The sequence below is a fragment of the Thamnophis elegans genome, chromosome 7, assembly GCF_009769535.1.
Source record: "Thamnophis elegans isolate rThaEle1 chromosome 7, rThaEle1.pri, whole genome shotgun sequence".
NCBI classification, from domain to species: Eukaryota; Metazoa; Chordata; class Lepidosauria; order Squamata; family Colubridae; genus Thamnophis; species Thamnophis elegans.
This window is the reverse complement of record NC_045547.1, coordinates 30,154,190-30,179,514: the sequence shown is the minus strand read 5'-3', so window position 1 is coordinate 30,179,514 and position 25,325 is coordinate 30,154,190. Positions and strand designations below refer to the sequence as shown.

Sequence of the window (25,325 nt, the reverse complement as noted above, 5' to 3'; positions counted from 1 at the left end):
CCGGCAGAAGAACAAACCAGCGCGCCGCCTCTTCCGTCCCGCCGTCGCCGCCTCCGTGAGTCTTTGCAAGAAGCTCCGCCTCTGCTCTCACTTTAATCAATCATTTTTTTACACTTGTTATATATATTACCAAGGTCTTTTTTTTTTAAGCCATGCAATCATTATACATACTGCCCTGCAGTATCCCCACTCGAAATATTTTGGGGGCCAGGAACCTAAATGCGGCTGCCTCCCGGAGACAAGTCTGTTTCTCCAATTCTTCCGCATGCTTCTAGTTAGCCAAAAAATGAGCAATATGATCATATGGATAGGGATATAGCTGTGTTGGCATGGGTAGCTTCAAATATACGCTAAATCATACTATGATTGTGGTTTAGTTTTGTATGAGCCCGGTGTGGTTTGCAACCTATGATTTAAACGTGTGCTTCCATTTCTTTTAATAAATCATGATGGAGCAAATTGGGTTAGGATGATGGGGAGGGGATGGGGATGGGGGGCATCTATAGCTCAGTCTCTGTCATCTGAAGTTTTAAGTTTCAGTTTCTGTGGAACATATGGGTAGCTTGCACTTTTAAATGGTTTCCTGCATCTTTCACTTTATATCTTCTTCAGTATTTGCGTGTGAAACTGCTCTCTAAAGTTCACTCACTGGTACAAGCCACAATACTGATCTTGTACTTTTCTTATGGAAAAGAATAACAGAGTAACTGCATAAATAAGCAGTAAACAGGCTCCCTGGGGGAAGGCAGCAGGTAGATTGGGATCTAGCAATAATATTTAGACGTTAAGCAGTTTACAGAGTCAGCAGCAATTGTTCCTGTTGGCATCCTATATATCATCTCTCCTTTGCAAGCTGCATTGGTTACCAGTTGGGTTCTAAATACAATTCAGTGTTCTGGTTATTACCTATAAAGCCCTGTATAGTATATTCAGAGGCCTGGAGATCTGGACCCTTTATCTCCAATTGTTTCTGCCAACCTGGTTTCTTCTGACAGACTGGGTGTGTTGCAGTAGCCTTTGTTAAAGATTGTCATCCTGTGGAACTGAGAAAGCATGCCTCCTCTGTCACAACCCATACACTCTAGAACAGCTTCCTCGCAAAGGTAAAGATGGGCCCCTCTCTGTAGAATTCAATAAAATCTTGAAAACCTGGTTTTGATCTCAGGCCTGAGTTTAATGCAGTATTGCTGGGGAGGGGGGGCTAAGGTGGTTGTTTTTAAATTATTTGTATCACTTTGAAATCATTTTAGTCCAAATTCTATGGTTTTATGTACCTGTTTTCATCAATTTTGTCTTGATTTATGCATTGCCCAGAGTCTATCAGAATTATAATACAATTAAATGAATAGCTAAAGCTATAAAAAGGATCCTTTTCTAAATTAATTTGCCGGATACTATTGATCGTTGCATTCTACAATCTTGGGATGTAATGGATAGTCCGATTTACCTTCTGAACCACAATTTGTTTCCAGCTAAATCCAACCTCTAATTTAAAAAAAATCTCCAAATGCGATTCATGCCAATTGGTGACTGATTATAAATACTTTGAACTTATCAAACAAGCGGGGAAGTTACACCCCTATTGTTAATCACAGAGCAGTTTGCAAAGTGCTTAAACGTATGAGCTTGTCCTTTAGCCCCTTCTGAGATAGAAAATCCGGTTCTGTGGTTAATAGCTGTACTTCCCTTTAAGTTTACACCCACAGGGTTGGTCTTCTGAACTACAGCGTGTGCCTGTCACTTGAGCCTATCTAACACCCTTCAGCCTGAACTTGCTTTGGATTACAAAATCAGTCTATCCTTCAGGTTTTGCTCTGCAGGAACACTGACTGTTGTTTTCCTGTCACTCTTCCCTTGCAAAAAAGAAAAGAAAGGAAAACCTACCTCTACATAAGTCCAGTCTCCTATACATGTGGAGGAGAGGGAAAGAAGGCCCCGGAGAGTTAAAAAGCAACTGAGAAAAATGGCTGCAGATGAAAGGAATAAAAACCTCCTCCAGGAAGTTTGGAAGAGAAAAGAAAATGCCATGTGTGCAGATTGCGGGCAGCCGGGTAAATAAAGGGGAAAATGGTGGTAGTAGGAGAAATGAATAACTAGCAAAGATAGCTCTTGAAAACAGCAATTGCAGTAACTTAGAAAGAAATTCAGATGGCGAAATTATGCCTGGCATTTAAGGCAAGGAAGAGATAGTTAATATTATACAATTTCTTAAATATATCATGGAATACTGTGTATGCTATATATTGTACGTTAAATATTTTGTTCTACTAAGGATTAAGAATTCTATAACTCTGCAGATTGCAGTAGCCATCTAACACCGGAATGTGCTTGCTGTTATTTCTGTGACTTTCCATTCAGTGATAAGAATCTATGGCAATCCCGATGTTGCTGAACATGGCCGTCATGATTGACCATGCTTCCGATGGGTGGTGGGATTTGAAGTTCAGCATCTGGGAGTAGTTAGGAGGAAAGATTGCTTCCACCACCAAAGAGTAAGAGTGAATTCCTTGGAAGATAGAAATGAAGAATTGTAGCACTACTGTATGGAGAATTATGGAAGGACCAGGAAAGCATGAACTCACTGGACTTTTATTTAAGAGAAGGACTACCATTCAGGTAGAGACAAATATGTGAAGGTATCCATTTTTTTGAGGTATTGGAGAAAAAGATTGGTTTACTGGGAAAAACCTTTTTTCCCCCAAATACAGGAAATTGATGTAATTAAAAAAACCTTAAACATTGATTTGTTGGGGGCTGCATCCTGCAGATGGCATGTACATTTGAGGTTTAACAAACCACTTGAGCTGCAGGGCTGGGTGGACCTTTGACTTGGAACTGATGCAGGCCACATAATAAAACAATGGGATATTATGTAATAAAATCTTTTGCATAAGGTACTTTTTGACCTTCAGTATAAACAGAAACAGCAGCGCACTGCTTTTTAATCCTATTTGCATTGTTTACAGCTTGGGTAATCTAGATCAGAAAGGACAGAAATGTAACCCATCATGCCTTTGATAGGACATGGAGTTAAAGCCTTTTCCCAATTCTCTGATATCACCATATTTTTGCCAGGCCCTTATGGGAGTTCCTGCAAAGTGCTAGGAGGTTGATCTGGGATTTTGATTTATAAAAAATATTTGCAGAGGCTCGCCTCCTAAGGGGGGTGGGTGGTTTAGAGGATTTATATTTTTATTTTGGATGGCACAATCTCACCCTTAAAAGTACCCCAAAATAAAACAGAAAAGGAGTTTTAAAAATTCTGCCCTATTCCTTTTATGATATCACAGTATTGTGTAGCCTATATACCTCCAAGCAGGACTCTGAAAAAGGCACCATGTCAGTTCTGGGCTGATAAATAACCACGAGACATTAGGTTGAAGAAAGGTGTTGCAAGTCACAGTGACATATGAACAACAAACAGCAGTGATAATTAACTGATGGGTATTTGGACCTTAAGGAACTTAGGCTCCCTACAATTTATTGGGCTGAACGTCACAACAATCAGTCCATAGCCACTGATATTGTTTGATTCTGTTCAGATCCTTGCTGGGTCTCCTGTACTTTGGGTACTTTCATCTGTTGTGAGTGCTCAGAAATACACTACAAGATCCCTAACATAAGTGAAGTTAAATCAATAAAGAAGAGTTGCTGGGAGGAAAGCCAGATACAGGTGAGTACTATCCTGAGAAGTTTCTTGGCCTGCTATTTGTTTTGGTCATGGCACCGTCTTTTCTCTCAGATGCATTGAAAGAAGCAGATGGCAAGAGAGGGAAAATTAAATTATGTCATAAGTTGAAGCAGCAGGGAAGGAATTATATACCCTGATTTTAGACAAAGAACAAACTCTATAAATTTTCAGTTCAGCTGAAGTCCTTTTATCCACAAAGTCAGATACTTCTCAGATGTGGCTGTATCAGTGGTGGGTTTCAAAAATTGTGGGTGTGGCCTCCTTTGTGGGAGTGACTTGCCACCCATGTGACTGGATGGGAGTGGCTTGCTGCCCATGTGACCGGATGGGAGTGGCTTGCCGCCCATGTGACCAGATATGAAATTATGAATTAGTACTTAGGTCGGTCCAAGTAGCTATTCAGAAGTTAGTGGTTAGAAGCAATCGTAAAGCAAGATATGGAATTAAAACCAGAAATATTTTGTTGGCTATTTGAAAGGGAGTATAATATATATTTAATTTTACACATGTTAGCAGCTGCTGGAATTGTGTTTGCATAACAGTGGAAAAACAGATATGTAAATGAATAAATATTACAATGTGCAGGAATAAATAAATTGACAATTAAAATCAAGAAGGCTTTGAATACTTTTTCACGTGGGATTGGTTTTAGCAATTGCCAACTAATGGAAACAGAAATTAGAAATCCAAAAGTATGAAAGAAAACACCAATTATGTAAGGAAAGGTCCCTAAAATGTATAAGGAAATATTACTAGATCATTATTAATGCGTAGATAACTGCGGGACATACTCATGTCTTTGAGCACTGTACTAAGCAAAAGGGTGTTGTGGTTTAAGAACTCAGAAAAGGGTTCAAGAAAAAAACCCTCTGAATCTCAGATGCTGTTAGGCCTTTGATATAGGAAAGGTCAAAAAGCAGGTGCAGCAAAGATTTTAGGAGTCTATTTTATTGTAATAAGGTAGAATAACAGTATCTTGAAAGCATGTCCAGGTTTCTCTCTGTCCCACCTTTTCCTAAAAAAAAATTAAGGCACAGTTACTTTGAGGTTTTTTTTTTCCTTTCCATATTTTTTTTTTTTTGGTGCCTTCTTGATTCCTGGCAACAGCTTGGAAGTGTCCCTGCAGTTTTCTTGGCAAGTCTTTTGCCATTGCCTCCTTCCTAGAGCTGAGACAGAGTGACTGTCCCAAGGTCACCAAGGCAGGATTAGAATTCGCAGAATCGTAGTCTCTAGCCTGATGCCTTAAGCACTAGGCTAAACTATTCTTTTTCAAGACTGTGCAATCATTTCTGCAAGCCATCCTTTACTGGCTTGCTTCTTCCTTCCAGAAGGTCAGCTCTGCATTCCTTTACAGGCGCTAATTGGCAGGGAAAAAGTTTTCTACAGAATATGAGGATTGAGGATTTTTGGAGCTTTGGTAACTGAGATGTAGAAGTGCTACTAATGAAGATCATTTCTGTGCAAAGGGAGATGATTGAGAGCAATTGCCTTTCCTTGCTTTACAGTTTCTGGCCCAGCACGGGAATGCACTAGCCAAAGCAACGTATGAGGCTCATGTACCTGCTTATTATTATCGCCCATCTTACAACGACTGTCAGTAAGTGCTATAACTCTTGACTAGAGAAGGTATAGTAGATTGGGTGGTAGGCATTCATGGCTTCTCTTACCTGCTTTATCACTTACGGTGATGTCTCACAGAGTCCTGAGAGAGCAGTGGATACGAGCCAAGTATGAACGGAAGGAATTCCTGGAGCCAAAGAAAGAAGTTCTTTATTCCAATGGTAACAATTCTATGGTGGATTTTCTAGCTTTATTTAACTTTTATTTATGCAAATGTCTATGCCTTTTGTCTTAAGCAAATTAAAACTTGGGAAATAATCTTTCCAACAGCATGTTGGAAGCCCTGAGGCAAAGCCCAGTGAGAGCTGCTTAAAAATAATTGGACCCAGATATTTTAATTTTATACTGATAGAAATCTGAATATATACCGTACCTCTGCCCAAATGGAAAATAAGCTTGAGTTGTCGATTTTGCTTTTATCCTGAAATATATTAGTGTTGTTCATATATAATGCTAAAGTACGATATATATATTTTTACATTGGTTTGCTGGATAAGCCATACTGCTCTGGATCACAATGAAGACGAGATAATGGATGCTGTCAGTTTCACATAAAATGCTATGCTCAAAGCAAGCAAATAAATTACGACTTCAATTTATGTGTGAACTGCACCATTAGGATTAACTTTCAAAACTGACTGTAGGACCTGTCGGAGAAGACAGGATGCTGCTATGTGAGCTTATAATATAGCCCGGGTAGCAAGGATCGGCAGGATGAGAGATTGTAAATTCAAGAGAAAGATTAGAGTTTGGTGGCAAAATATGTGGTTTGAGAAGTTGCCAGTTTCCATTCCTGGCATCTTCTTGTAGACTGATGAAAATGAAGCTTTGGAAATGGCCGGCCATCTATGTCTAAAATACTAGGCCAGAAGGTTCAGTGCTAAGACTGATTGCCACTGTAGATATAATACCGTGGTTTTGTTACTGTTTGCAAGCAAAAACCACAGAAAGCACATAGCAGCCAGTTTGGTTTAGTGCCACAGTAAAAGCTCCTTTGTTTTCAGAAGAAGAGTTTCACACAACTGCAGAAGGGAGAAGGCAATTGCAGAGTCCCAGAGATGGTGGTACAAGTGTGGTTAAAGCTGTCCCCACATTGCTTTCCGGAGGAATTAATATCAGCTCAAGCATTAGTTAATCAGGGTTTGGGTCTGGGTTTGAATAACACATTAAACCATATCCACAACAAACGCCACAATTGCAGAATGTCATTAAGTTTCTTATTTAACCAAAATGATCCAGAAGGCCAAGTTACCTTCCATGGTAGAGACAGCTCCTTATATTCCCAATGCTTAACCAATGCTACCATCAGGCATACAGTTCACTCTTCAGAAACCTCTTCCTTTTAACAGGCCCATCGATTGTTCATAAAATGGTATCATCAGTGCTACCGGTAAAAAACACTTCACTGTTCTCCAACATAGGAAATGTCATAGTGCGACAGCCTGCAAAAATGTAACAGGAAAAATTCTAGCTCAGTAGTTGTGGTCTGTGCATGTTAGAAGATGTGAAATTATACATCAGAGGGTTTGAAGACTTTCTCATGGGGAGGCAGGCAGAACGAATTTAGAAATAGAAAAAAAATAAACAGATTTTCCACATTCTTTACTGTGAAATGTCCCCAGTTGAATTGCTAGTGCAGAATAAGATAATAAAAGTCCTGCCCGGTGAAAAATATAAGCCAATGGTACTGCCAGAGTTAAATGGCCATCTGGACAAATGGCTTATAGGTCCCACTTCATCTCAATTCTCCCTTTCCAAGGGAAGATCAAGGGGCAGCTATCCAGCAAAAAGGTATGGGAAAGAAGGACACCTGGAGATATTCCTGCAGCAGGAACCTTGTGCTTTCACAAAACGGGGTGGAAAAACCCTTCATCAGAAGCTACCCTAGGGAACTGCTGCCAGTCATTTAGCTTGAGGACATCTTGGGTTTCTCTTCTGACTTCAAATAAGCAAAAAAAAGATATGTATCTCCTTTTGAACAAAAGGATGCTCCTTCTCAAAATTACCACTTGTACAGGTTCCTAAATAAGGAATAGGAAGGAAAGAGGATCTCTTCCAAAATAGACTAGAGTTTAGAGTGGAGAGATAGAGGATTTGGCCTTGTTGAAGTTGAATCGGTTTCGTTCCTGATTCAATAGATGTAGTAACATGATGAGAAAGAGTTGTAGGTACACAACAATTTAGAATTACCGTGTCTGGACTACTAAAAATTAAATGGGCAGAATGAGATACTGGTCGCTTGAATTTTTGTAGCTGAAATTAGGCCTAGTTATAGCTCCTATGAGTCTGTAATTGGAAGTTCTAGGACTATAAGAAGTTATAGGAATATATAGAGCTGCTGTGGCACAGTGATTAGAATGCAGTACCGCAGGCTACTTCTGCTGATCACCGGCTGCCAGCAGTTTGGCACATCGAATCTCACCCGGTTGACTCAGCTTTCCATCCTTCCAAGGTCGATAAAATGAGAGCCCAGATTGTTGAAGTCAATATGCTGACTCTGAAAACCGCTTAGAGAGGGCTGTAAAGTGCTGTGAAGCAGTATATAAATCTAAGTGTTACTGCTATTGCTATTATAACTCAAAATGGAAGTACCAAGCAGGGGAAAAGTTTAGGCCACTTGGGTGATTCTGACTTGATATCACCCTTCTGCCAATGTATATACAGACAATAACATTTGCAGCAACAAAATTAGTCTTAATGGGTTCCTTTGAATGTGGTTAAGCGTATTGTCAGAAGCCAGTTGTAGTTTATAACCTAGGCTTTAGGATTTAATCTGATATTGATAATTTCATATACAGGTAGTTCACACTTAATGACCAGTTGTTTAGCAGCTGTTTGGCATTCCAGTGGACTCCAGAAAAGGTATTTAAGACCTGGATTTGAAGTTCCAATGTTTGGAACTTCAAAAGTTTGTTCCTTGGTCATGTGATCACATTTTGGGCACTTAGCAACTAGTCTGAATTTATAGCTCTTTGCAGGGTCCTGCAGTCACATGATTGCAGTACACTTTTTTTTTTTTAATGCTGGTTGCTGGCAAAAAGCATCCATTGAGTATAATGGTCTTGCTTCACAAAAGCTGTTTTACTTAACAAGTAGTCAAAAAAGTTGTAAAATTGTTATCAAAGATTCTTTTATTGCATTTTCATTTTCCTTTATACAATCACTTAAATACTGTGCAGTTAAAAAAAAGAAGCAATAAACAACTCATAACACTTCTATCCTACATACACCCTTCCTTCTACCCCTCCAACTTTCATTTCTCCCTTCCAACAATCCCCTCTTCTACTTCCCCTCCCCCTCAGCCATTCCTTTCTCCCCTTCCCACCATCTCACCCTCCTTACATTCCCTTCTCACTCCCTCTTAATTCCCCCCTCTTCTTTCCCTCTACACCTCGCTTCGGTGTATTTCTAGTATTCATTGGTCTATTTGTTTTGTACTAAAACAAAAGAAAAATAAAAGGAAAAGAAAGAAGAAAAGGAAAAAAAAAAGCAACAGTATCCAAGTGCATTCATTGTTCTGAAAATTGAGTCTATACTTCCACCCTCCCCCCCACCCACCCCCTGAACCCCCCTCCCTGACCCCCTTCCGACTTCCCAGGTCCCATTCCCGGCATCGTTCTTTATCAAGCAAAGTCTGGAGTATATTGAAACCAAATAGATTAGAAGTTACAAAATAATAAAAAATAATAAAAAATAAAAAACAAAAAAGAAAAGAATAATAAAAAGAAAAAAGGGGGGGGGGAACCCCCCCCCAAGAAAGAGAAGTCAATATACTCTCTAACATTAAACTCAGCTTCTCATTATTTTTAAAATCTTAAACAATGTCTTTACCTGCTTCCGCATATAAATTCTATACCTCCCATCCTGCCTTTACCCGTGTCCGCATATATATTTTATCCTCATCCATTGCTCCTCTCATATTTACTCCACCCTCGTGTAGACTCTCCAGATAATCTTTCTTAACCTTGTATTCAAATAACAATTTATACAAAAATCAGCTTACATTCTGGATCAAGATAATCTAATTGAACTTTCACTACCCTTCCATCTACCCCACGCACCCGACTTCATTCATCCCAAACCACAATCCAAGAAGACTATGATCTCCGCTCTCCTCGCCCCAAAGAATAGATCATGCGCAGTTTAAATTAAGATTCAAACAAGTCTTATATAAGTCCCATACAATATATGTCCAAATTCAGCACCGCTTCTTTCAGTCTCAATATCTCTTCATCGGTATACAGCTTTGTCATTTTATACCAGACAGGAGTCCTGAAATTTTATTCAAATTAAAAATTTAAGAAGTATTTTAAAGGCATAGCTGGATCTTTATTCTTTACTCTTCTGCCCTTCCGGAAAGGGAAAGCAACACCCTCCGCCTTGTAGCCACGTGTCCCGCTGCTTATCTTCTCCTTCTCCTTGTCTTTCTCCAAGTCCGGGTGAATCAGGAAGTCCCGCCTTCAGAGTTTTGTAGTGAAAATCTCGGGCTTCGCAAACAGAATTGAGACGATATTTTTGGTTCTCAAATGTGACTGTGATACCAGATGGCACTTCCCATTTATATTGTATCTGAGAATCTCTTGAGTTTTTCAGTTAAGAAAGTGTAGTCTCTCCTTGCTCTTAATATTTGAGATGGTATTTCTTTAAAAACAATCAAGTCCTGTCCATCGATTCGCAGCCTGTTATTGTAGAACTTCTGTATTATCGCATTTCTGGATTCTCTTGTGGTGAAATATATAATTATGTCCCTCGGAAGCTGTCGTTGTTTTGCTACACACGAGTTCTGGCGATAAATTTTTTGAATCTGCCAATCAAAGTTAAATCCCGGACTTCCCACCGAACGTCTGAAAGCTTCAAAAAAGGTCTGTTTCAAATTCTCCTGTTCCTTTTCACACAATCCTCTGACTCTTATTGCAAACGCAGTCTTATTATAATTTATCATAACGAGTTGTTTTTGAGCATTTTCAACTTCCTGTTGTAACGTTTGAATTTTAGATGTCAAATTAGAATTAGTTTTTTCCAAAAGTTCCAATTTGTCCTCCATTTCAGAAACATAGCCTGTCATAACAGTCATAACTCTGATCGTATCTTCCCTTGTTTGAGCAATCTTGGCGTCCAGTTTATCATATAAGTCCGATAAAAGTTGTTTAATTTCCTGTCTGAACTCTTTAAGGGTTTCAAAAAGAAATTCTTGCGTTAAGAGATCTCCAGTAGAGGGCGTGGGAGGCAAGGGCAGTGATTTTGTAACAATTTCTTGAGATGTATTATTAAGGAAACGCTTAGACTGCTTCGATTTGGGAGCCATTATAAAAAATGCACAAACAAACAAAGTCTCTGCTCCCCTCGGTTTTAAATGGGATACTATTTATAGACTTTTAACAGTTAATAAGGAGAAGTCTTCAGGAGAATAGAACTGATTGAGTGTGTCATATATCAAACGCAGAAGCTATAAAATCGCCATCTTGTAACGCAGCTGGATAAGAAAGCCTTTTACAAAATTGAAGCTGGTATTTTGAATAGTAATAAGAAAAAAATTTACAACTTCAAGTTAATATTTGGTTTTGAAGCCATTTCAAAATTTATCTGCCTGCAGTTAATAAAACTATTGCCTGAATATGCAGCTTTAAGTAAAGAGGCTGAGTTCCCCTTTTATTTTGAAGTTAAGGCTTGGCAAAACTTTCAGTGAGTAAACATTGTAACATGACCGTTCAGCAGATTCATCACCATTTAACTTCCAGATAAGCAAAGTTAATGAAGGAGTAACATTCTTGTAGAAATAAAGCTAATTAAAAAGCTTCTGCTGGCCTATTGTGAAACCAAAACATATGATAAGCAATCTCTTTTGTTTTGAATTCTTGTGAATTCTTGTGAGGATTAACAAAAAGTGTTCATTATTACCGGAGAAACCAGCCTGCTCGGAGCCATTTTAAAAGCCTCTAAGTAAATAATTTTTCGGAGGAGAAAAAGAAAAGAAGCTAAAATGTTGATAAACAATTATTGTGCACGGAAATGGATTCAGCTCGTGATAAGATTAAATCAAACAAAACTTTGAACTGAGTGGGGGAGACCTACTTTGTCCTGCACAAGGCAGTTTGAAGTTCCCAGCACGGACAGCCGTTCTGCCTTGGGCTAGCCCCCCTTTCCCTGCAAGCACAAAAGCTGCAAAAATCGAAGAGCATTTGCCAGCAAAACAGTTTCTTCTTTCCTTCTTGCCTGAAGGATAAGAAAACCTGATAAGACGTCAGATGGAAGATCCTCTAAACAGGTACGTAGCCAGGAATTCGGAGGCAGCTGATTTTTTTGCTGCCACCACCAGCAGGCTCCTCCCAGGAAGTCCAAAAAAAGTTGTAAAATTGGATTGGTCATGTGAAGCCTCGCTTAAGGATGGGGAGAATTTAGGAGTGTAATTATAACCATAAGTTACTTGTTTGACCCAGCCATTGTGACTTAATATATCAGAATTAAAAAGATTTAGCACAGCCAACACCGCAGCTTGCATTTTGTCTCCTAGGCCTGAAGGAAGGGATCCTGTGGAAACGAGGCCGGGATAATGAGCTATATCAGCCACGCAGATTTCTTCTGTCTGAGAAAGAGAGATGCCTGAAATATTTCGTCAAAGAGGATGTGCGTAGCAACCAGCTTTTAAGGGATTCTTGTACGCAGAGTAGAGCCTTATTTAGGGTCAGAAAATCATTTGATTCTCTGGATGTCTCTACAGTTCCTTTCAGGGGTGGGATTGAAAAAATTTAGCAACTGGTTCTCTGCCCAGTTGCTGGGTGGATGTGGCCTTGGGGGTGTGGCCTAGTTGACTTCCTGCACCATGGCGGGGGGGGGGGGTTCATCCTCCCCAGACACCGGAGGCTTTCCTTGAGCCTCTGGGAGGGTGAAAAACAGGCTCCCCCAGGCTCTGGAGGCCCCCCAGAGGCCGGAAATAGGCCCATTTCCAGACATCCGGATATACTTCTGGTAGGCCAGTTTTTTGCCTTCCCAGAGCTTCCGTGCGGGCCCTGCACTTACCTAGCATGATGAACGGGCCATGTGGAGACTCCTGGGAGTGGCGGGGTGAGGTGGGCGGGATCAGCCGGTCCTTGTAACTACCAGTTCAGCGAACCAGATTAAAATTAACATCCGGTTCACCTGAATTGGTCCGAACTGGCTGAATCACACCCCTGATTCCTTTTCTTTCTTACTGTCAACTCAGCTTCCTGCAAGTCCTCATGCACTGAGGACAAAAGGACCTTTCCTTTTTAAAAAAAAAATGGGTAAGGGCAGAGGTGAAACTTTGTAACGCCCTATGTCTATCCATTAATAGTGTACAAATAATAGCAAAGCCACTTTCTTCTCAGGCAAAAGAACCCAAAGTAGAAGTTAAAATTGACACTGTCAACGCCATGTTCCAGACAGAAAAGATGAGGCATTCCAATGGCTTGCAGATCACTTATCTTAAACATAACAAGACTCGCAACATCTTTGTTTATCACGAATATGGGAAGGTATGAGGATCTGGTGTATATGTTTACTGTACAGCTATAGGAAATTATGGAAACAGTCTGAAATGTTGCTGCAATCTTAAAACGGTACATTTAAGACCCTCATTGGGCGCCAGATCATTCCTACTTCTTGTTTTTTTTCCTGTCTTCTACTCTTCCCTAGAAAAGACCTACTTGCAATGCAAGAACTCTCCATTCGTCATGACCTTTTTTATTGCCAGTAAATATATGCCTAGTTGGACGTCTAATAAAGAAATTCTCTTTAGATGAATCTTCCGCAAGCTTCTCCAGATCATGGTTAAAATTTTGGCAGAGTTCTATACCTAACATATCTAAAGAGTGTTTTTCTCTTTCTTTTAATTCTTCCTTCAAAGCCTTTTCTTTGTGCCCATAATTAATTTAAGAAAAAGGAAGTACAGTTTGGCCCATATGTATTACAACAAATCTGTATTCTGGTGTATTCTATGAATTCCCTCTGGAATTCCCTATGGAGATTCTCAATCATCCAGGTCCTGGTTCTCCCAAAGGTGTTTTTTTCAGGAGGCAACTGGACTTTCTTGTTTTTCTTTGAAGATGTTTTGCTTCTTATCCAAGAAGCTTCTTCAGCTCTGACTGGATGGTGGGAGTATCCAGACAGAGTTGAAGAAGCTTCTTGGATGAGAAGCAAAACGTTTTCAAAGAAAAATCAGAAAGTCCAGTTGCCTCTTGAAAAAAAGCACCTTTGGGAACTTCTGGAAGTTCTTTATACCAATCAAATAAATTCCATAGAAGTAAACTGAGAATTGTTTCTGAGTAAATCAACTTAAGATCAAGTTGTCAGTCATATTTTATTATTTATTGTGCTTTTTCTCTTCCTAGGAAATTGTGGACTGGTTCAATACAATCCGTGCTGTAAAATTCCACCACCTTAAAGTTGCCTTTCCTGGAGCTAGTGATCAGGAGGTTAGAATCTTGCAAAACTGGATAGCGTATTAACTAAATTATATTACAGATGACATGATTTCCTTATGACATAACCAATCTAATTATTTTCCATGAAATGGGATAGTCATATGTCTCTGGACTCATGCATGTTTTCTTCTCTGTCCAGCATGAATAGCTGGGTAAAATAACAATTCATGCAAATCTTTAATTGTTTAAAGTAGCTAAGGCATTTTCACAGATAATCCTCTTTTTTTTTTTTGCTGCAGCTGAAAACCCGATTAACAAGGAATTTCCTAAGAGAAGGTTATATGGAAAAAACTGGACCCAAGGTACAGCTACTTATTGCTATTTATTACTGTTGTTTTTTGTTACCGTTTACCCAAAAGAAGCTCCAATAGAAGAGAATATCTGTAGCTCAGGATTAAAATGTGAAATGATCTTGGTTATTTGCTTGCAGACACTCAACTAGATAACATCATCAGTCCTAGTGAGTATAATATTTGCTCCCTGCTTATTTACAGTAGCTTGCCCTGTCAATGTTGGGGTGTGTATAGTTTTCCCTTGGTAGTTCCTCGATTAGTATATTGTTAATCCCTGCTTATCTGAGTATTAGTTGCTGAAGAGGATGTGGTCTTGTTGTTTCCTTCTTTTCTTTTTCTTGTTTCTTTTGAATGGCATGTAAATGTGGCTTATTTCTCTGTGCCTATTACTGGCTGAAAGTCTGTTGATATATGAAAAGAAAGGGAGCATGAAAGACAAGGGTGCTCAGTGATGTGCAATTCCAGATTTTTATAAAATTGACTATTTTTTTCATTCAAGAAAGTGCAATGTTTTTGAAATGAAAAGCCACACATTATCTTTGAGCAGGATGATAATTTCATGCCATTCAGTTGTTGTCAACGCTTAATAACTATATAAGTAGATTTTTTCCGTCATGATCCCACCCCCAACCTGGACCTTCAGCTCTTCCAATGGTGCATTTATTGCTACTGTAACTATGTCTATCTATTTTGCTGCTGGTCATCCTCTTCTTTTTCATTCCACTTTTCTCAGCATATGAGCCTTCTGCAGAGCATTACATCTTTGTATAGGTGTCCAAAGTAGGATAATTTGAGCCTCACCTTTTCTTCCACAAGAACTCTTGAGTTGCTTTGTTCAATAAATCATTTGTTTGTTTAACCAGCCAGCCAAGAAGTATTGAAAATATTCGCTGGGGTCTTCTGCAACATCAAAATTCAAAAGTATTACAAGACCCAGGCTCCAAAAATGGCTGCGCCAGGACTGAAAATGAATTCAATTTATTGATTAAATTCAACTTCCATAATACACACTTAAGCCATACACCATGGTTATTTTAAGTCACAAAGCCCATTCTGATTTAGTATTATATGTGAAACCTTTATTTTAATGTCCTTGGAAAGATTGATTGGCAAATATAAAAAAAACAAAAAACCAGCAACAAAGGTAACAAGTAAACCCAAGACATCCACTCTAGAAATTGACTCTAGCACAGGTTAGGAACTGAAGTTGTTTCTAATGCTGCTTCCAAAGAATGGCCAGGTGAGGGCTCTCTCCTCTTATAAATGTCTGTGGTTGGTTTTCACAGCAGAAGGAATGTTTCAAGAAACGCTGGTTCAGTCTAGATCACCGAAGGCTGATGTACTTCAAAGATCCCTTGGTAAGCAAGTTATTGATTTTGCTTTTCATCTTCCTGATTTACTCAGGTATTTAAATATATATTAGTCCAGCAGAAAAAAATGGTTGCTTGAAATAAAATTACGTTTATTACTTTTTGAACTCAATCCTGCACCTATGTTAAATTTCATATTTTTCCACTTATTTTTTTGCATATCAAACCACTGTTAAAAGCAGACCAGACTGTTTCTCCTTTTATTCGTTTGTGTACTCTATATCAAGAGAGAAGAATTATCTCCTCAATTTGTAAAGTTGGAACAGCCTTTCCCACTTCACTGCCTTCAAGATGTGTTTGAATTGCATCTCTCTGACTAAACACTGAAGGTGTATGGAACGCTGTTGCCTTCCCAACAAAGGTGGTTCCTATTTTTCTACTTGCATTTTTACATGCTTTCGAACTGCTAGGTTGGCAGAAGCTGGGACAAGCAAAGGCAGCTCACTCCGTTACGTGGTGCTAGGGATTCGAACCGCTGAACCTTTCTGATCGAAAAGTTCAGTGTCTTAGCCACTGAGCCACTGCATCCCCTTGTAAACAATATACATGTATACTTAAAACAAAAAATGGGCCATGCCAAATTTTTCAACTTTCAATTTTTAAACATTAATGGTGCTCAAACATTGTGACATATCTTGGGGATTGTAAAGGTACTTTGGTTACTTTAATATAATTTAGATGTGTTTGGTAAATAACTATATAGTTATCATAACTTTTTAACATTTTGTTTGCTTCATTTTGAGCACCAAAGAACACTTTTTAAAAAAAAAACCAACAGTATGACTGTTACAGTGAGATGCAAAAGTGACACTGTTTTTAAATAACAATTTAAACTTCTAGCCAAAGGAATCATATTGGTCAATCTTTTCATTAGCTCACCAGAGCCATTTCAAAGACTAAAGATGAAAAAAAATTCTTCAGTCCAGGATTTTAGATCCAGAGTATAATTTCTTTTCAGATACATCCAAAACATTTTTTAAAAATGCATTATTTTATTGTCTTTAAAGTAATGAAGGAAAACAAAACATAAAAATAAAAATGCATGTTGTCAAAGAAAAAGGAACACATTTTAAAATAAAGTAGGTTTGAAAAAAGATGATAGTTATAACATATTAGAAACATATGTACTTGAATGATTGCATTAGATAGCTTTATATAAAAGTATAACTGCTCACTGCTAAAATGATATATTATGGCCTAGCTACACCCCAAGCTTGAGAATTCAAAATTGTTTAAAAAATCTATAATCTATTTTTTTGGTGTATAGTTTAGCTTTACATTAATATATTGACAATAATATAATGGGCTTAACATGGAAGTAATTCATCAAAAGTTTCTTGTTTGTGTTTAATTGACCTCTCCAGGAATGCTTAAGAAGGGCTGTGAGTCCTTTTAATTACAAAAATGCATGAAGAAATGGTTCTACTATTGTTTCAGTTCTTCCAGCTGCTGCTTCTCTTCCTGAGGTTAGAGTGTTGTAGCTAAAGTATTGGCACATTTCTCCCTTCTCAGTGGTGTTCCAGGAGAACAACCAGAGTACTTGTAGGATTCACTGGGCTAGGGATTTTTTGTCTTTCACTATGTATGGCAAATCTAGACAGCATACTAAAAAGCAGAGAGATCACCCTGTGCATACGTGCATATAGTTAAGGCTATAGTTTTTCCAATTGCAATGTATGGCTGTGAAAGTTGGACCATAAGAAAGGCTGAGCACCAAAGAATGGAGGTCTTTGAACTCTGGTGCTGAAGAAGACCCCTGCGAGTCCCTTGGACTGCAAGGCAATAAAGTGGTCAGTCCTAGAGGAGATCAACCCTGACTACTCTTTAGAAGGCCAGATCCTGAAGATGAAACTCAAATACTTTGGCCGCCTAATGAGAAGGAAGGAGTCACTGGAGAAGAGCCTAATGCTTCAGAAACATTGCGGGCAAAAGAAGAAGGGGACGACAGAGAATGAGGTGACTAGATGGAGTCACCGAAGCAGTAGGCGTGACCTTAAATGGACTCCAGAGGATGGTAAAGGACAGGAAGGCCTGGAAGAATGTTGTCCATGGGATTGCGATGGATCGGACACGACTTTGCAACTAACAACAAATGAGTTATATTGTGCTTGGGTGGAGGGTGCACAAAGGGAGGCTCAGCCAATCTCATTGTACACATGTTGTACTCTGACAATAAAGGATTGAATTGAATTGAATGGACAGTATTCTGTTATAAGTTATAACTATAGTCTAGAATCCCCAAATGACTTGAAGGCAGATATGTTTTTTTTCCTTATCCCATGCAGGATGCTTTTGCTAAAGGTGAGGTTTTCCTGGGCAATGGGGAACAAGGATATAATGTCATAAAAGGATTGCCACATGCCATGCAGGGTAGGTTCACCTGGAAACATGGCATCATTATTGTAACTCCTGACCGCAAGTACATCTTCACTTGTGAGACGGAGAAAGAGCAGGAGGAATGGAAAGCTGTCTTCAGCCACGTGATGAAGCAGCCCATGACGCCCCAGGAGTATGCAAGTGAGTTCCAAGAGGATATTTTCATTCTATTCAGCCATGAGAGATTGAAGACAAGGTTCCCCCTAGGATGGTTGCTGATTTTTTTCTTGCCGTTCCTCCCCTCCTGACTTGGTAAATTTTTAAAAAATGAATGAAAAAGGAAGGAGTGGCAAGCTAGATTGAAAACTGTGTATCTTTGTCCATGTGTGTGTCTCTACATGCCTTTTAGTTAAGGTTGATTTCTGTTGACTGCCTGGACAAATCTATGCAGTTTTCTTGAAAAGATTTTGGAAGTGGTTTTTCCATTGCCTTTTTCCTAGGACTGAGAGAGTCTGGCCCAAAAGTCACCCAGGGAGCTTTTTGCTTAAGAGGGAACTAGAACTCACAATCTCCCAGTTTTTAGCCTGATGCCCTATCTAATACACCAAACTGGCTCTATGGTAAAGTGGCAACCTCTAATAATATTTTAGGACTCAAATGGACCTGTAAGCTTAATGGGAGACTACAGCTCAGTGGGTTATTATTAGAGTATGCCAATGTACCCAGAAAAAGGACCAAGGTAAGCAATGGCAGTAGGGAGAAGCAGCTAGTATTTTGTCAAACTAATGTTTTGTAACTGGTTCTGTCCCCTATGGAAGCTATTTTAATATTGCAAGATTGTCCTTGTCTTCTGAACACTTCAAATATACCTACCCACCCAGTGTTTCTCAACCTCAGCAACTTTAAGATATATGGATTTCAGTTCCCAGAATTTCCTAGCTGGTGTGTTGTTTGCAGAATGTTGTGAGTTCATGAATCTTAAATAGTTGCTGAGGTTGACAAACTCTGCCCTGACCCATAAGAACAGGAAGGTCATTTAGGTAGATTGGGCAGATATAAGAGTTGAACAAGAGATGTTCTGATCCATATCCAGGATTTTCCCCACCATTTAACGCATGCATGTCACACTACTTATATTGCTTAAATCATGGGTGACAAACTCAAGGGCCACAGGCTGGATCCAGCCCAGGGGGTGGTTAGATCTGGCCCATGGGGCCATCCTGAAAACAGTGAAGGACTGGGCCACGGTGCCTCTACAAGTGAAAACAGAGCTTGGGAGGGGAATGCATGCCCCGCCCGCTCCGTTTTCACTGGCAGAAGGTTGGAGGAGTCTGTTGCAGCCAAAAATGGAGCTTGGGAGCCCGTTTTTGCTGCCAGAGTGCTCGGGCCACCACAACACAAATGACATCAAGTTGGCCACACCCACTCCAGTCCCCCAGCCCTGAGGTCAAGCACAACCCTGATGTGGCCCTCAATGAAATCAAGTTTGACACTCCTGGCTTAAATGATTATGCTTTCACTAGTAAAAGAGGCAAGAGGATCTCTAAGGTAAAGGTAAAGGTTTTCCTTGTCCAGTTTTGTCCAACTTTACAGGGTGGTGTTCATCTTCATTTCTTAGCCAAGGGGGGAAACATTGTCTTAAGAAGCTTCTCTGGTCATGTGACCAGCATGACTATGCCAAGGTGCATAGAAGTTTGTTGGGTAGTAAAATGCAGATGTTATCTCTTGCTGCCACCAGGGACTGCCCACAACCCTTCTAGCTTGTCTCTTCAATCAATAGGACTAGAACAGTAATTTTAAAAGAAAATATGCTCAGCAATAAAATAAGTGTAAATATGGAATTGCAGAATTATCCCCCCTTTTGCCTAGGTCTATTCATGTTTGCCATAGTAGATTTATAATATAATATATTTTCTTTTCTTTCTTTTTAACAGTTGAAGCTAATTTCAGGATCAAACATTAACATCTCTGAGGAAGAGTGAGTCGCTGCTAGTTTCTGGGTCTATAGTTTTTGAATACCACAGAGGAAAAGACTTTCTGGAGTCAAAGCAGCCCATGCATTCGTTCAGAGCTGGAAGAAGTGTTGAAAGAAATAAAATCCATTTAGACAGCCCTCTGCCAAAATACTGCTGGACAACTGGCCCTCAAAATCATTTTGACCCTGAATTACACTTGGTATAGAAATAAGCAGCACAAAGACTGAGGTAAAGTAGCTGATGGATGCTACTGCAATGCCCTACAATAAATTGAATGGTTTGTTTTGCATTGACCAAAATGTGCATATTCCCACCTAGGGTGCTACCACTGCTTGCTGATGATTGGCCACTGTTTGCTCTCCTTGTTTGGTATTATGATAGAAGCAAAGCAAATTTTGGAAGAGGAAGGATCATTAGCTTGGAAAGTAAGCTTTGCACACTTCAAAAATGGTTTGGAATTATCTGTCTTTTTTAGGCTTCCATGCAACCCTGAAAAAAGATATGTCTGTTTTAATTGTTCAGTTGTGACTTTTAATACAGCTGAATCTCCCCCCCCCCCTCAGATACACACTCAAAAAATAGCAGGAAGCTTTACCAAACAGCAGAGAAGTGAAGTGCAAGATTCATAGCATATTTCTTTCAAAACATTTTCAAAGTTTCTGTCCTGGAAGCTATGTCCTAAAAGAAGAGATTGCAGGAACTGGATATGTTCAGCCTTGAAAATGAGGGTAGTGGGTGGGAAATATGATAACTGACAATTTCTGAGATTGGTGATGAGATCCTGGCTGAGTTCGACGCAGAATCATAGAAAATGAGGCTTGCTTTAATATGTGTTCTTGAAATAATTGGGAGTTGGCTTTAATTGTCTAAAAGGTTCTTTTAAATCTATGATTCTCCAAACCTCATCACATCTGTCACAGACCACTGCATAAGATGATGAGCATCCTGATTAGATCAAGGCAGATATTGGGTATGATTGACTTAAAAAACCCATATTTTATTCCAGATATATTTTAAATATCTTAAAATTATAATGCTACATAAACAATTCTGTGGGGAATTTTTTTTTCAGTACCATTTTTTCTATTATACCATAAGTAGTGTTGATTCCACTAACTAGTTTGTCTTACTCCATCCTAGCCCTCTTCTTTCCTAACACAGCTCTTAATTTTCTATTTTATTTCTAAGACAATTAAGGACCTTCCTTCTCTGTTACAACAATGCACAAAAGGGGAGAAGTTGGGGTTGGAGAAAGCAACGGAGAAAGTGACAGAAAGCTGAAGGAAACACATGGGAGTTAGATGGGTGGAAGACATGATGGTTTAAATACACAGTGTCATTCTTCATTAGCTAACAGTCCAGTAGTTATTGCTGAGAATATTAGCATTTGAGTGTGAAGCCGTGAGTCAGACATATTCCTCCCCCATAAAGGGGAATGCTATTTTTGAGTAGAGGACAGTCAGTTGGGCAGCAGAAGACATTAAGAAGAAATCTGTTGGATTGCTCTGAAATGATTGATTTGCATTAATGGGCTAGCAGATGAATACTGGAATAGAAAGAGAAGTTGAAGAATCACAGATGCACAGGACCCAATCTTTAGAGGTTGAAAATAGAAAGAAGAAACCATGCTGTTCCATTCATAAGATGCACTTCTTTCAGTCAATGGTCTTTCTCTAAGGAATGGTAAGAAGCATCGCTGAGCATGACACGCAAGGAAGCCTGCCATCATTCCTTATGAAGAACAGGTTTCTTTCCTCATATCCAACCTATTTTGGTTTTTTCTCCATCAGCATTCCCAACCCTTCTTATTGAGCTTAACTGTCAGACTTGTGAGGCACAAAATTTGCTTATGATAGTTTTCTGTGGAACTGGAGTCCATTTTGGCTATTCAGTGATGGCGGAACTCATTGAAGAACCATTCTGGGGCAATTTCTCAGATGAAGAAATTGACTTTCAGGAGCAGAGTTCTCTCACGGGAGTTTTGGGAGCAATCCTCCTTCTGATGTGCTTCATTGGGATGACAGGAAATATCTATACACTGGTGGTGGCGTTTGGCAGCATGGCAATTCGTTCCGCGAGCTGTTTGTGTGTGTATGTTATTAACTTGGCCTTGGCAGACTTACTCTACCTTTCCACCATTCCCTTTGTGGTTTGTACCTATTTTGCCCAGGACTGGTTCTTTGGAGATGCAGGATGCCGATTTTTGCTTAGCTTGGATTTGCTCACAATGCATGCTAGCATCTTTCTGCTGACAGCCATGAGCTTGGAGCGTTATTGGGCAGTGACCAGACCACTAAAGGTTAGGATTGCTGGGAACAGTTATCATAAAGTTGCCAGCCTTGCTGTGTGGCTTCTGTCATTGTTGCTTACAATACCAATGATGGTCATGATCCAGCAGCGGGAAAGTGGAAGCCATAAACATATTTGCTTTCCCACATGGACACCGGAGGCTTTCCGAGTTTACCTCACAGTTCTCTTTGGCACTAGCATCCTAACACCCGGCGTTGTCCTAGCCATATTGTACTCACGTCTCGCATGGAGCTATTGGCTTTCTACAAAAACTATGCAGTCTCAGGTGACGGGCAGAATGTTGAAACAGAAGCTGTTCTCCAGGATCTTCAGCATCATTGTGGCCTATTGGGCTTGCTTTGTACCATTCTGGGCCTGGCAGTTAGCCAAATTGTACTGGTCAATGGACTTGGACATTGGCCCTACTGCTCAGGCCTACCTCAACTTTGGTGTTACCTGCTTGACCTATAGCAACAGTTGCATCAACCCATTCCTTTACACTCTGCTAACAAAAAATTACCGTGAGTACGTGTCAACTCAGTGTGAGGAAAGACAAGGCAGAGAGTTTGCCGCCTTCAGAAGGGGGAGAAATGCAAAACCTCGAGCAGAACGTGTATCTGCAGCACAAGGAGTTGACCTGATTGAAGAAACAGAAGACATCCATTAATAATTAATGTCAAAGATGTCATTGTTCCTGAGGTTCATCCTACTTACATAACCCAAGGAACTTCAACCTTTTGAGCTTCATGGGTACACTGAGAATTTTGATGGCACATGATAGGAACTCATGCAGACTAGTGAGAATATTCCTGCTGACCTCTCTTAAGACCCTCTCAGTCTACATGTTCCTTACTCTGAGCTGTCAAGCACACTTCCAAATTAAGCGTGGGCTGCAGCCACTTAACATTTTTTACAGCATTGCTGGTGGAGATTATGAAGGCTTAGAGGTATTACTCAGAAGGAAAAATAGGGCTAAAGAGTGGGATATTGCTCTTGAGTTCTATTAAATTATGATTTGATTATTCTTCAGAACCAGCCGGAAAGGGTAATCAGCATTAAATATCCATGATAAATTGGTAACCGTAGGCATCTTGCTGCAGATGCTAGATAAAGGTGTGCAAAATATAATGTGTTTTACTATCAGTGATTCAGTCAGGTAGTCAAGGGGATAAATCGTCCTGGCATCTATTGGCCATTTCAGGCTGGTGTGGGGGACAACCTTCCCTTCTGGTCTCTGGGCATCTCCTCCTAGGATCATTTTTTTTCAAGGAGACAAGAGAATCTACCCTTTTCAAATCAGGCTTTTCTACCACCTGACAGAAATTGTAGATCCCCTCCTAGGCAGACTCAAGATGCCACACTTATGAAAAAGTATTTATTTTTAAGAGTGGCTTTATCTGCAAATTGGATGTTTTTTCCCCCCAAAACTCTATCCCTGCACATGCCACTGTTGTTGAAAGGAGGGTAGATGAGCCATTGGGAGGAGAAGGTTTAGAAAAGACTTCTCACTCTTGAGAAAGCAATTCAAAAATAACTCTGCCTTGATTTTGTTTGGCATAAGATATACATAGTAAAGAAAATTAGACAGGCTTAGTTTCAAGATATTGCTACCGTATGATATCCTAGAACAATAAAAAGCATTCTGAAAACTCTACTGGCTTGTTTCCTGTCTATTTACCTCAAAGTGCTGACAGCAGTACGTTTTCTTCTGGTTCCAGGTGGGTGGGTAGCATTTTAAATGGGCGGTGGGAAAAGGCTCAATGTCTCCTCCACGATAATGCTGATATTCTTTTCTCATTGAGAAGACAAAAAGTTGGGAGTTGAAAGTCAAATGTTCGGTTAAAATCACCTGATCTCAAAAGCATTTAGGAATAAATAAATAGCTGCTCCTTAGCTTTCTGCAGTAATATTGTATTCCTGGCATGGATGCTATTTCTAAGTGAGAGCTCTGCATTAATTTAAGAATAGCTCTAGACCTCTGAGCTCATTATATTGCCTTGTTTAGAAGCTGAATTAGTTTATTTCTGGCTCAGCTATGGTGCATTTGAAATGACATTTTTCTTTGAAAACACCTTGGCTCATTTGACCCTGTGGATGATTATTTCTCCTTTGTCAGAACTCCTGGCCTCACCGTGCGCAGGGTTTGGGCTTCATCTGGTTTTTGTTTTACAAACCATCAGGCGAGCAGATAACAAGAATATAGATACGTATGAGGCAATTTATTTCTTCTTGAGGTGGAATGGGGGTGAGGAGATTTTTGTTAGTGGAGAACTTCTGGCAGTGCTGGGTGGGTCAGTGATCTTTGCTCCTTGTTGGGAGTATACTCCTGGTGTTAGGTAGGCAATATATATCTTTATACAACAACAAATGGTCATTGTTGCTTTAAATGAGTGGATGTACTTATCAGGTGTAATTAACTTTACAATAAGAAGGAGTCAAGAGAGCTCACTCTCTCTCTCTGCTTGTCCTATGCTTGATGATTTGATGACTGAAATGTGAACTGCGACTGTTAAGCTATTGTTTGTTCTTTAAATTGTGTTTGGACTAATATCTACTATCTACTATCACTGCTTGTGAAGCAATTATCAGTAGTAAAGCTACTTGTTTTTACTAGCAATGTCTGAAACTCTGTTTGTGTGTTTCTACTAGCAACATTTTTTCTCTCTAGCTGTACATTCCCCTGCACTACTTTCTGTCTCCCAACGGAGATACCTCTAACAGTCCTAATTTTTGCATTTTAAAATTGGCAGATTTGTAGAGGATGACCGATTCTTTTGCAAAACCAGGGAGTGGGAGAATAGTAGTGTGGAAATATCCTTAGAGTCATTAAATTAATATTAATTTTAGTAAGCCATGTTGATTTCATTAATTTTAGTTAAGTCATGTTGATTACTGCAATCAAGTTTATTATTGGATCTATCCTATTGTTCTTAAGTTGCCTGTACTTGATATATGCATATAGACTGTATCCCATCAAGTTGTTGCTGACTCTTAGTGACAACATAGATAGATTTTCTCTGTGATGATCTGTCCTTAACCTGGTCTTTCAGATCTTCCAATGGTGTAATTGCATCCACACATTCTTGCATATATCAATAGCAGCACACAATTGGCTCTGTTTCTGCCATTAATTATGTCAGCCTGACATAAGACCTGGATGGTTGTAATGTCCTAGAAAGAAATTATAGTGTCCCTCAGTTCCCAGATTTTTCATCCATGGTAGATGTGTAATAAACTTCTTAGCTAAACAAAGATGGTAAAAATGATAACTTTAACAAGTTGTGTATTGAAGTAAGTGGGAAATTGTTGTTTATATGCTTTCTAAACTT

The 25,325-nt window shown here is 39.5% G+C and overlaps 2 protein-coding genes across 4 annotated transcripts; both read left to right on the top strand.

Moving 5' to 3' along the window:
• The first annotated feature begins 2 nt into the window (after positions 1-2).
• On the top strand, positions 3-21,615 carry LOC116511305 (arf-GAP with dual PH domain-containing protein 1-like). 3 transcript variants are annotated; one of them, XM_032221206.1, is made up of 12 exons: positions 3-55; positions 1,866-2,051; positions 3,543-3,673; positions 5,197-5,288; positions 5,390-5,472; positions 11,823-11,935; positions 12,658-12,804; positions 13,660-13,743; positions 13,992-14,054; positions 15,332-15,403; positions 17,701-17,932; positions 19,666-21,615. In XM_032221206.1, exons 2-12 carry the CDS (start codon positions 1,964-1,966, stop codon positions 19,692-19,694), a joined length of 1,134 nt encoding a protein of 377 aa, XP_032077097.1. In that variant the 5' UTR covers positions 3-55; positions 1,866-1,963; the 3' UTR covers positions 19,695-21,615. The 3 variants fall into 3 exon arrangements, with proteins under 3 accessions (XP_032077097.1, XP_032077095.1, XP_032077094.1); XM_032221204.1 differs by lacking the exon at positions 3-55 and adding an exon at positions 522-1,103; XM_032221203.1 differs by lacking the exon at positions 3-55 and having other exon boundaries at positions 1,639-2,051.
• LOC116511306 (urotensin-2 receptor-like) lies at positions 21,536-24,381 on the top strand. Its single transcript, XM_032221207.1, has one exon. It carries the CDS (start codon positions 21,557-21,559, stop codon positions 22,661-22,663), a length of 1,107 nt encoding a protein of 368 aa, XP_032077098.1. The 5' UTR covers positions 21,536-21,556; the 3' UTR covers positions 22,664-24,381.
• Positions 24,382-25,325: the final 944 nt, after the last annotated feature.